This window comes from Rhinoderma darwinii, chromosome 4, assembly GCF_050947455.1.
Source record: "Rhinoderma darwinii isolate aRhiDar2 chromosome 4, aRhiDar2.hap1, whole genome shotgun sequence".
NCBI classification, from domain to species: domain Eukaryota; kingdom Metazoa; phylum Chordata; class Amphibia; order Anura; family Rhinodermatidae; genus Rhinoderma; species Rhinoderma darwinii.
The window spans coordinates 127,345,982-127,358,387 of NC_134690.1; the positions used below are offsets into that span (position 1 = coordinate 127,345,982).

Consider the following 12,406-nt stretch of genomic DNA (forward strand, 5'->3'; position numbering starts at 1 on the left):
TGCTGATGAACGAGTAGTCTTGTTGATCGGCGCTCGTTTACACAGCCCATATTGGGCTGTGTAACAGGATCCTTACTTTACATGAGTGGATACAATATCCTCATTCATAATACAGAATACATAAAAAATACCATCCTAAGTAAATTAAAAAGAATGAAAAAAAAGGAGTCTTCAATATAATATACAATGATAAAGACTAAACGGAAAATAGTTGATAACAGTGACCTGTAGAAAATCCTTCCTAGATCTCCATTATTGAGGATAATAAAGATCTCTTGTAACTTCTGGTGTCACACGAGGAGTAGATGATATAAAATTAAAGAGAAAACAAATCTGGCACAGAAAGGAGGAGGCCGCACTCTCTGGAGCACGTTTGAGTTGTCTAAGAAGATAATGATTTAATGGCTGAAAACTAATGACTCTGCCAGAGGGCTTGGCGGGGGCCCCACATGTCAGACAATGTCATTTATCTCCTTACACTGCATGCACTGATCAGGGAATATGGGTGAAATAGAGAAGAATAGTATGTACGCACGTGCCTATAAAATAAATAGACTTTAGGACGCTATTAAACTGGGAGTTTATTATCAGACTAAGGGGGGGGGGGATAGGAAAGGTTTACACAAATCTCCGTGTACCTGAAGTGTGGACATAATTGAAGATTAATGCAGAGAAAACCTCAAGCCGAAATGCCTGGGGGCGAAAAAAAAAAAAAAAGAATGTTTTGATACTGCTGAGTCAGGACTCTCTTTGTTTGGATCCAACTCCGCTAACCTTCCCTCAACCTTCACCTCTGACAGCCATTTGCTACTTATCAAGTCTAATTTTCTTTCAGTTAAATCACAGCGTATAATAAGAGCAGTTTTAGCTGCACATTTAAGGTATTATATTACAATTAATCGTCACTTCTAAAAACAAATACATCTTGTTTAAATTCCCGTAAACTCACAAAAGAACGAGAACAGAACGATTACTTCATGTTGGTGTACGCCTAATTTATGGATGAACACATGTAGGGTAGCGTACTCCTCACATTTGTATATAGAAAACTGCACAGTATCTAGAAGTATATTGTATAAAGGTCATCACGAGCTGGTGAAAATAAAATAGATCTGAGGAAGAAAATACTGGTGCGTTCAGGGGAAAAAACTAATAAGAGTAGAGTCAGCACAAACATATGCCCCACATGCAAAAACGTAAATAGAAATAGCAATGAAATAAGTAAAAAAAAAATGGATACATTTTTTTTCATTCTTTTTTTTTATACATACAAATCGCACAACGGATGTATAAATATCAGCGTGAACAGTCTTGGTTTATAAACTTTCTATCCGTCTAGTCTGTTTCTTATATTATTTATTTTCTCAATATCGCTTTCAGAAAAAAACCCATAAAAATTACTTTCATTATAAAGACTATTCGACGTAAAACCGTTATGTTACCAATTTTTATATTTAGCTGTGTAAAAACAAGAATATATAAAAATGATCAAAAATAAAATAAAACTGTTAAAGTTATGTAAACATGCATAATTATTATCATGCACGTACTTCTGATGGCACAAGAATGACTTACAGACAAAACACTGTATACTCTATTTCAAAGAAGTTATCGGAGGTTATGTTTTTAAAAATCGGCAAGAGGGCAGAGGACGGCATGGCATAAAAAACTAGCACTCGCCTCATGAATTGCCCCCCGCTTCAGGTTTTGTTCTCCACGGCTCTGGTCCCAGAAGTTCCTGCAGCGGTTACGTGCCGTTCATTGTTTATTATGTTATGCCATCCCTTGCCCTGATGACGATCTTTAAAAGTCTCGTATAACCCCTTTAACTTTCAGTGGCAATCCATGATTTTTCATAATAAAGTATAAATGGCAATTCCCCTGCTTCCATACAGAACGGATACACAGCTGTGGACATTTGCAAAGAAAAAATGGCAAAGAAGGAAATAGTTGCAAATAATTGTATTGACATTTGCAGTGCAGTTCGATGCAACTTACTGCTCCCTGTTATCAGCCATTTGAGGCTTAGAAGCTAAAGCATTCTTCGAATGAAATGACGGACATGAAAATTCCTGTCCCCATGATAACTACTTTATCTCACATATTTTTAGTTTTTGGGTATGTGCACACACACTAATTACGTCCGTAATTGACGGACGTATTTCGGCCGCAAGTAGTGGACCGAACACAGTGCAGGGAGCCGGGCTCCTAGCATCATACTTATGTACGATGCTAGGAGTCCCTGCCTCTCCGTGGAACTACAGTCCCGTACTGAAAACATGATTACAGTACGGGACAGTTGTCCGGCAGAGAGGCAGGGACTCCTAGCATCGTATATAACTATGATGCTAGGAGCCCGGCTCCCTGCACTGTGTTCGGTCCGGTACTTGCAGCCGAAATACGTCCGTCAATTACGGACGTAATTAGTGTGTGTGCACATACCCTTAGTGATAGATGCAGGTCCCAGAGTTGGAACATGCTTATATCGGACATTTATGGCATATCCTGTGGATATACCATAAATGTCAGAGATGGGAATACCCCTTTAAAGAAAGTTTAAAAGCAGAAACAAACAACTTTAAGACTGTGTTTGGGCAAATGTTTACAGTGCTATTTTTTTTTGGGGGGGGGGGGGAGGGTGAAACGTTTGGTTTTGGCTAAAAAGAAAAAAAAAGTCAGTAAGTGTTACTGTAAATCATGCACAAAATAACAAATTTTATTGAATCCTATATACTGCATTATATTCCGCAGCAAAGACTGAAATGTCGGAGGGTTACACCTGTGTTTTTCTTCATTTAGACACATTGTCCAGTAGAGGGAGCAGAACACTTACAAATTATCAGTATCTGCATGATTTCTGCACATCACCTTGTCCTGGAACAGACTTAATGATAACGTTTGTCTGGACAAAGACATCATTGGTGACAAACGGCCTTATTCAAGCTATAACAAAATTTGCAAATGCTAAACTGGAGGGAAAAAAACAACAAAAACATTTCAAACATTTTTTTTTTATAGTAGGAGCTTATATATGATAACGGGCAGCCAAAAGTTGTTTAAGCAGCAGTTACATCTTTTAATAATGCTGAACATATGCCTTTAGAAGTAGGAAGGGCGAGTGGCAGCAAGAAATCACCGTCACTGATCCTCGTTTGCCACAAGAATGGACAGGCAATGAGGTTAGGGAGGGTGGGTTTACATTACATTATTGGCAAACCTTACAGAAAGTTACAGGATCAGCTGGTGCATATAAAGCATATTCTGCATCGCATCCCCTAACTTAATTCCCCCTGGTACCACCCCAGTCACGTTTCGTCAGCCACGCAACTGCAGTACAACAGGCTGTCTGAAAATATAATGAAATATAAATCAGAGAATAAGCTTTTATTATGTCGGACCATTTAGTTTTTAATTTGGGGTTTTACAGGCTCTTAAAAAAACTGAAAAGAGTAGACAAAACCTTGTTGAAGACATTGTGTTTAAAAGGAAATAAATCTTTTTTTGTACTTCTTCCTAGGAGCCTCCAGCCTATATAGAAGACTCAGTGCTGTCAAGGCAGGCATCAGATGGCAGTTAGAACTGAAGCCTGGGGGACCATGGCAAACTGATACTGCAGCTCTTCTGTGTATATTATAATATAAAAAAAAACTCCTACTGCCTGTCCAGGACAAGGGGACTATTCCATAAGGGAAAGCTTTGATAGGCCATGTTTGCTGGCTTATGCGAACATACAAATCTGGTGCCTATTTTGGATGTGACAGAGTTGTGGCAAGGTCACATCCTAAGGGATAGTCCTAATTGTATCCACAACTTACTACGGATGAGGTCATCTGTTGCTGCACTGTTCTCCAGCCCAATACCCAGCTGCTTCTAAACAAAGGTGGAACTGACCGTTGCTAAGCTGTTCACCCGCAGTCACTGTCTCAAGCTGCCATGTGGCAAACAGCTTAAATAAAGGTGAAACAACAGACGCCCCAGTGCTGAATTTCCAGGCTCCCTGCATAGTTTTCATGTGTCACTTATCTATGTACTTGTCAGTTTTCAAAGTTCAAAATATTATGTGACAGTATATTATTCATAGATCACTGTCATCAGCTCAATTACCCAGGATGTAGACTATTTGGACAGCCATCATTGGACATAATAATTTTCTCTTCTGGATAGAACAAAAAGCAAACCAGATGAGTCTTCAGTGATTCTTTTCATCTGGGAAATCTTTAAAGGGTTACTCCGATCTTAGACATTTATGGCATATCCATGTAGTCCCAGCCACCTCTAGATTCGTTCTCCAACTAGATGTGGCGGCCAGTGGCTGCCTCACCAGGTGGGTCGGAGGACACAAGTTATGGAGATAGGTGCGGGTCCCAGAGGTGGGACCAGCAGGTATTAGACAGTAATGGTATATCCTGTAGATATGCCATAAATGTTTAAGATGGGCATACACCTTTAATTATCTGGGTGTATAATTAACACCTATTGAAGAAGAAAAAAAAAAAAACATAGATTCTGTGCCCTCACCACTTAAAATAAGAGATACTTTATATGAGGTTACTCTTGAAAAGGTAGCAATTCTCCTTGCAGAGATCTGGCTGGTACAGAGTCTTAAGGGCAATGCTCCCTGGGAATTGGATGCAAAATAGCTCTTCTCCAGAAGGAAGAAAACTGTCTCTCTAGTGCCACCTATAGGTGACTACCCTGTAAATCAATGTCCGACCCTTTATAGAGCCTGAATGGCCAAACCAGAGACAATTATCTATAGACCATACTATTTTGGAGCTCTTGCTCCTCATCAGTACGGAGAAGGGTTTTGGTTTGCGGCGTTAGATGCCTTTAGAGTAGCTCTTGAAAGGTACTGATTCTGCTTGCGGAAGATCTAGCTCTGTACTGATGAGGTACTGATGAAACAGTCCTTTATACAGATAGGGGTCTCTCCTTTGGCTATTAACCTAAATCTTATTTAAAAGCTCTAGATAGGTGCATCTACGGGTGGCACTAGAGAGAGAGAGTTTTCTTCATTCTGGAGGAGAGATATTTTGCAAACCTGAAATCAAGAGCAAATAACACAAAAATGTTGTCTTATAAACAATACCACTTATAGCATCTGTCGAGGTCTGTAGATAAATGCTGTCTTTCCTCCACCTTAGAGACACTTTAAAGCTTACCTATTCTTATAATTTATTTGCATAAATCAGTAGTACCTGTGAAAATGTTACATTTATCTTATTAAAAGTAAGATCTCCAGCATTCTGCAGTTCCCATTTCTTACAGGCTTTCTGTAAATGCTGAATCATCAAAAAAATCTGTGCAACACAGTAAATAGAAGATGGGGAGGAGGGGGATGCAGCTGCAGCTTCTTACTCTGTGTTTCAGTGAGATACCATGAGGGAGAGCCGGGAGACATCTGGTGCGAAGTTACTGCTGTACACAGCACTCAGAAGGACACTGCCTACTTAGCAGGTACGATGAGAGAAAATACACATTTACAGAAACCAGAAGACGAAAGCAAAAAGACCCAAACTACACATGTAAAATAAACAGCTCTGACTACTCTATATCTAGTATAAATTTACAGCTGCCTAAAAATAGACTGATATTTGTTTTAGGTACGCTTTAAAAGATTACATTAGGACAATGCAAGTAAATATCAGCCATTCCCCTAATAAACATCTCTTACACAAAGCTCTTCCTTTACAAGAAAACAATTTGGGTAGAAGAGTAGGCCAGCCAACAAAAATACAAATACCTGACGACAGGTACTTGAATTTAGTGAGCAGAGAGGCTGTCGCAACGCGCCCATCCATGGTTTATAATTTTGCAGGCTATGTCGGGAAGGCAAAATGCAAAACCCCCCCAAAAAAGTTGCCAGTGAATGTTCCTCTTTTCTATAATACTCTACATGGTATAGTGTGGAAGCCACACATGACCATTATCTGCTGAATGGGAATTTTCCATTTGTTAATAAATGACATGTGTAACCCATACAATTCTTGCTCTAAAGGTTATACTGCATTTTACATGTTTACTACTTTGGAAAAAACTCTTTATCCGCTCCATGTACATACACTACATCTCATTTTCAATATGTTTTATATTTTGGTACTTTCTTTACGGCCGTAAAAAGAACAAAAACTGTGCTTCTAGTATAGTTAAGTTCATGAGACTGGATCCTATTTACAGAACATTGTCCCTCTCCTCAAGCAGCAGCAGCAGCCCAGTAGTTACCTGAAGGTGCTATGGCAGGAGTCTTCTGAACACTAAATCATAGGGATGCTGATAATATTATTATTAGCATCTCTATAATCAGAGACAATGATATCACTAAGAGCGACAATAACCAGAAATGCACAATCAAGAATCCCCTGGAGGCCAGCTGCGCGGAGTCAGGACAAGAGGGAAACACAATAGCTCGAGTCCCCTTTACCCTTGGGTGCCGGCTGCAGCTGCAACCGCTGTTTCTACTCCATGAAGTGTAGTTAATATACTGTGGTCAATCACACCTCCCCAGTATCCATGTTATATAGTCCTTGGAAAAGACACGCACATTTTTTAAGGATTATTAGGTCTTTAAATAAGTAAAATATAATAAAGTTTAAACTTTGCGTCAAGCCTTTTATTTTATTTGCGTTTACCAGATTCACCCTTAAAAAGCAGAACTAGCCTACTGGAGGTAGTGTAATAACCAATAACTCTGCGATCACTATAAAATCACAGTCACTCTTTTCCCCTACTGTCACAGGTGTCCTCAATAAAGTGTAACATCCTCACAATAAAAAGTGCAATTTAAAATATACCATGACGTTATTAGTGATAAATAATGCTAATCTGTTGCCAACCTATGTATTTTCATTTTAATCTTACTTACCCCAGTTTTATCACATAGGCGCAGAGTATGGAAAGAACCCACAGCAAACAATTCTCCATCAGGTGCCCAGGAAACAGAGGTTATAGGATATTCATGAGATGGCGAGCTGTATAGGGCACGTCCATAGCTGTCCCAAACCTATAAAGAATAGAGACTAATTTGAGATACACCTACACACATATACTGGAGATTACTGGATTGAGCACAGTCAATCTAAGATATGCAAAAAATTGGGACATAGAATGTAAGTAAAACCACAGAAAAGGCCATACTCACAAATTAGGAGGAGGGTAAAAACCCGTTCCAAACAGGACGCGACCAGGTCAAAGAATGCTGTTGAAGGGAAGTGCCCAGGTGTGTTTAAATAATGATAGCCACTCCCACTAACCTTGAGGGGAGTGGTGTGTTGGGCATGGAAGTAAATGTGTAATGGAAAAAATAATAAAGTACTGTGTATGGTATACATGTGAGGTATAGGGGACATTACTAAGTGTAGCGTGTAGAAATCAGGGCTGTGAGTGATACAAAAACGTGAGTGTGGTGTGTAAAACATGGAGGCATAGTGTTTGGATAGTGAGGCACAGCATATATTGCCGAATGGCACTTCCCTTCAGCAGCATTCTCTGACCTGGCCGCGTCCTGTTTGGAACGGGTTTTTACCCTCCTCCTAATTTGTGAGTATGGCCTTTTCTGTGGTTTTAATTACAGTCAATGATCTAATCTTCAAACAGAATAAATCTACATATTTCAGGTTTTAAAAATTAAAAATGGATCATACTGTGCAAGAATAAGGTGTCATATACCCGGGGGAGGACATAATAGCAGTGTGTCATGGATGTTGATATGCAGAAAAATAACTCATTCAATTTCAAACAGTTGCTGGTTTTAAACACCCAGTGAAGCAGTGTACATTAAGTAGGCTATCAGAAATGGGTAGGATGGCAGATGGAGATCAGTCAGGGAGGAGATGTAATAAGGTGCCGCACTGAGGAGAGCTTTGTCGTTGAGAGTGAGAAGTTTAAATTGAATACTAAAGTGAGTGGGCAACCAGTACAGTGACAGGCACAGGATATAGGGATTGGTGTAGCGGTTGGAAAGATCAACCTGGCTGTTACAATCAGGATAGATTCAAGAGTGGAGAGTTTAGGGAGGGGAAGACCGATTAGTAATGAGTTACAGTAGTCAAGACGAGAATGAATACGAGCAAAAATAAGAGTTTTGTCTGTTTTCACAGTAAGAAAAATGTGGATTCTGCAGATGTTTTTGAGGTGCAGTTGACTATAAGAAGTAAAGGAAAAAAGCAAAGTCAATCATAACCCCAAGACATCGGGCATGCTCCCTAGGAGTTATGGTAGTACAACGCAATAAAAAAAAAGGAATTGTCAAGTTTACATATGTTAGCAGACGGTGGAAACAAAAAGATTTCCGATTTTGATAGATTAAATTTCATAGAGAGAGAGAACTTGATGTTAGAGACAGCTGATAGACAATCACTGGTGTTCTGTATTAGAGCTGGGGGGGGGGGGTCCCGGGAAGAGGTCTACAATTGGGTGACAACAGTGTAGAGATGGTACTGGAAGCCAAACCTGCTGACAGTTTGTCCAAAAAAGGCTGTGAAGAGACAAAAGAGAAGAGAGCCTGGGAATGATCCCTGCTAAACCCCCTAAAGCAAGGGAAAGAGGAGAAGAGTTGGAGTCAGCAAATTACGTACTGAACTATTGGTTAAAGACATAAGAAGAAAACCAAGAAAGCAGTAGAGTGGAGCATACTGACTAGGAGTTGGCGATCTACAGTGTCCAATCCTTCAGAGAGATCCAGAAGAATCAATAGAAGTTGTTGCCGTTAGATTCAGTCGTCAGGAGACCATTCGAGACTTTAGTAACGGCAGTTCCAGTAGTGTATAGAGTCCAGAAACCAGATTATAAGTGGTTCAGAAGAGAGTAAGTACGGAGATAGTGGATTAGACCAGAGTAGTCCAAGAGTTCCAGGAGTTTAGAGATGTAAGGGAGATTAGAGACGGGTCAGTAGTAAGCAGCGCAGTAATGGGGTTATAACAGAATGTTTGAAAGACAAGTGAAAGAGCCCAAAAGAAAGAGGTTAAAGGAGAGATCGGCAGAACATCATAGTCCAAAACTCATGCAGAACAATTTTCAAAGGTATATCCATACGGTGCACGCCGTGTCGAGCTGTAGCCACTCCAACTCCTCTATAGTCATAATCCAAGAACCGCAGACAACGTTTTTAAAGTATCAAAAAAGCTAAAAGACATTTCACCATTCAAAAAGCGATGTTTCGACCCAAGCGTGGGTCTTTCTCAACCCTTGATTGTGAATAGAAAGAGGGTAAATATTTTAGCATCCTTGGCATAACAGACTTGGCCCTCTCTTGGTTCTCCAAGATGGATTCCAGTATCTTTTATGCTGACGACACGCAAATTTACCTCTCTGCCCAGATGTTACCTCTTTGTTATTCAGAGTTCCAGTGTCTATCAGTTATATCCGCCTTCTTCAAAGCCTGCTTTCTAAAAGGCAACATGGAGAAAACTGAATTCATCATCTTCCTCAACGCCTTACCAGAATGATGAATCACAGTTAATGGCTCCACACTTTTCCCAGTCTTACAAGTCCGCTGCCTCGGTATAACCTTTGATTCCACCCGGTCTTTCAAACCACACATCCAAGCCCTTACCACTACCTGCTGCCTTCACTTTTAAAAATTCTTGTACATGCCCTCATAATCCGTCTGGACTACCGAACTATCCTTTTCTGTGGCCTCCCATCTAACTTGATTTGACTTGAACCACTCTAGTCCACCCTCCCCTCCGCTCTCCGGTTAATATCTCTCCTGGTTCCACCTCTGCCTCTCCCCTCAGCCAATCCCTTCACTGGTTACACATTGCCCAGCGAGTTCAGTTCAAAATATTAACAGTGGCATACAAGGCTGCCCACAACCTGTCCCCTCCATACATTTCTGCGCTAAAATCCTGATACCTCCCCAAACGTAATCTCCAGTCCTTACAAGACCAACTGCTTTGCTTTCCTCTTATCTGATTCTCACATCATCTTCTCCAAGATTTCCCTTGTGCATCTTTCATACTTTGGAACTCGCTACCCCAACACATCAGACTCTCTCTCACCATTTATTCTTGTAAAAGCCACCTGAAAACCCACCTCTTCAGAAACGTTAACAACCTACAACAGCCCTGCTACCACTACTGTACCGAATGAACAGCTTCTACCCTCACCTACTATCTCCTTTCCCCTGATCTTGTAGATTGTAAGCCCTAGCAGGCAGGGTTCTCTCGCCTTCTGTACCAGTTTGTCATTCATTAGGCTCATGTTTATTTTACTTGTTTTAGTGTCTTATGTTATGTACTCAAACTTTTTTTTTCATATGCACACCACCCTGAAATGAATAACGCTTTCAAATAGTTCAAGAAAGTGAATAGTGCATGTGAGCTATACATGGGCGAGGGAAGGAGAGAAGGACTGATGTGGAAAGAATCCACCAAAGGCATAAATGACTGGTGAGTTGTAAAGAAGACAACAGCTAAAATCAAAACAGAAGCCGTGAACATGGTGAATATTCTTGGATGAAGGCAAAGATATAAACAATTAACCATAGTGGTTGAGTTGTGGAGACATTTTTTTTTTAATAGTTCCTGCAATAATACTGGTCTCTTCCTGTCTAAATACTATTGTTACTATGTATTTTTGAACCAAAAAGACTTTTACATTTAAATATATGTTACATGATACACAGTAAACAGATCATTATTAAAAAAGGAGTATAAATAGTTCTATGGAATAGAATTGAATAGCAACTCACCTTATATTTACAGTCCTCTCCAGCAGATAAGATAAGGTCATTCACAGGATTCCAGTCAACCTTTATAATGACTCCATCATGAGCTTTCCACTATTAAAAAAGAGAAAATGTAACCACAAAATGATAAAGATGCAGTCCAGCTCAGTGAGAGGAACAGGGAGGAACAGCGTCAATGACCTTCCAGTGTTTTACGTCCTCCAGAGCAGGTCCCCAGAAGTACCCATGTTTTCATATAAACCAATGTCCAGCAGTAGATTCTAGACTACTTCAGTAAAGTTAATGCTAGACCAGGGTAAGTAGTAAGGTTGTCCGCTTCAGAAAGCTGCTATCTAATTGCCTTATTGGGGCTGATACTGGACTGGGGTTCCCTTGCAATAGCAACTCTCAGGCGCCCACAAAAATCAATGGACATCCATCGATTTTAATGGATATACTGCAAAACTTTGCTTTTGCAATGCCATACTGGACTGTTCGCTGAGGTAATAAAGAGCCCATTCTCCCTAGAAGCTGGAGTCAAAAGCCTCTCCCAGCTTCTGAAACTTACAACACAAAGGCTAAAAATATTAGAAAAAAAATAAAATAAATTTACTGCTGTTCCACACAACCTAGCAGTCTTGTTCAAGGTATCGGGAACCAGCTGGTAGTTGTAGGACAGTTCCACATCCAAGCTTTCTGTGGACCACCTATAGTTGGTGTCACACCACCATGATTTCATGCAAGTTACATCTGTTATTAAAATATGCAATGAGTATAATGCTGGAGGAAAAAAAATGCAGAATTGTACATTTTTTGACAGAAGGTTTTGATAAAAGGTATAGACTAGGGGCCTATGTCTAGGTCTTTGTACTATTTCATGACCAGGTAATCTGGAGGAAGTCTGTTTGCTCTTGTAGTCATATTTTATGATTATATATGTATATCCTTGGATTTGCCTGTCCATGGCAGGGGCTCTTAAGAAGATTTTCTTTCCATGCTCATTGACAAGTGCTTCCTCAATTATTTAAATACACAATAGGATGCAATTATCTATATGAAATGCATCTCTTTGATCAAGGCCGTAAATGAGAAAACGATTTAGAAGTGTAAATATTTTAGACAGTATCAATTTCTTAAAAATATAATTCACTGTAAGGGTATGTTCACAAAGAGTTTTTTCATGCTGATTTTGACAAATTTTCTGTGTCGGAATCAGCATCAAAAACGCCCTTCTGCCTTCCATTGATTTCAATCAATTAAAAAAATTATTCTCAAGACAAATTTTTTCTGCTTGTTGAAAAAAAAAAAAAAGGATCCTGTTCTATCCTGGGGCGGATTCTGCTCTTGAACCTCCCATTGAAAATCATTTGGAGGCAGAAAAAAAGTGCTGTGTGGTGCAACACGGTTTTTGATGCTTTTTTTAATTTAAAAAAAGAAACACTAGTGGATTTTACCGATGAATAAGGTTTTGGTTTTTTTTGGGTTGGAAAAGTCTGAAGAATTTGCCTCAAAAACCGCCTTTAAAATCCTGAAGTAAATTTGAAGGCAATTTTTTTTTGCTTGACAAAAAAACTCTGTGTAAACGTACCCAAAAAGGGAATGCATTGCCTTTATATTTTTTTTTACTAATTGAAACCAGATTTTAAACAGTGCAAACTTAGACAAGGCAGTCACAAAATGCGCCAAATTTATCAAAGTGGTGCATGCCGTTTGATAAATTTGGAACATATAGCTAGACAC

At 39.6% G+C, this 12,406-nt stretch overlaps 1 protein-coding gene across 1 annotated transcript in view; it reads right to left on the bottom strand.

Annotated features, from left to right (window-relative positions):
* IFT80 (intraflagellar transport 80) overlaps positions 1-12,406 on the bottom strand; it is a 123,054-nt gene that overhangs the window by 65,249 nt on the left and 45,399 nt on the right. Inside the window, exons 6-7 of the mRNA XM_075861560.1 lie at positions 10,691-10,780; positions 6,863-7,000 (exon numbers count right to left, since the gene is read on the bottom strand). Of these exons, the coding sequence (XP_075717675.1) occupies positions 6,863-7,000; positions 10,691-10,780 (228 nt within the window). The remainder of the gene's footprint in view (positions 1-6,862; positions 7,001-10,690; positions 10,781-12,406) is intronic.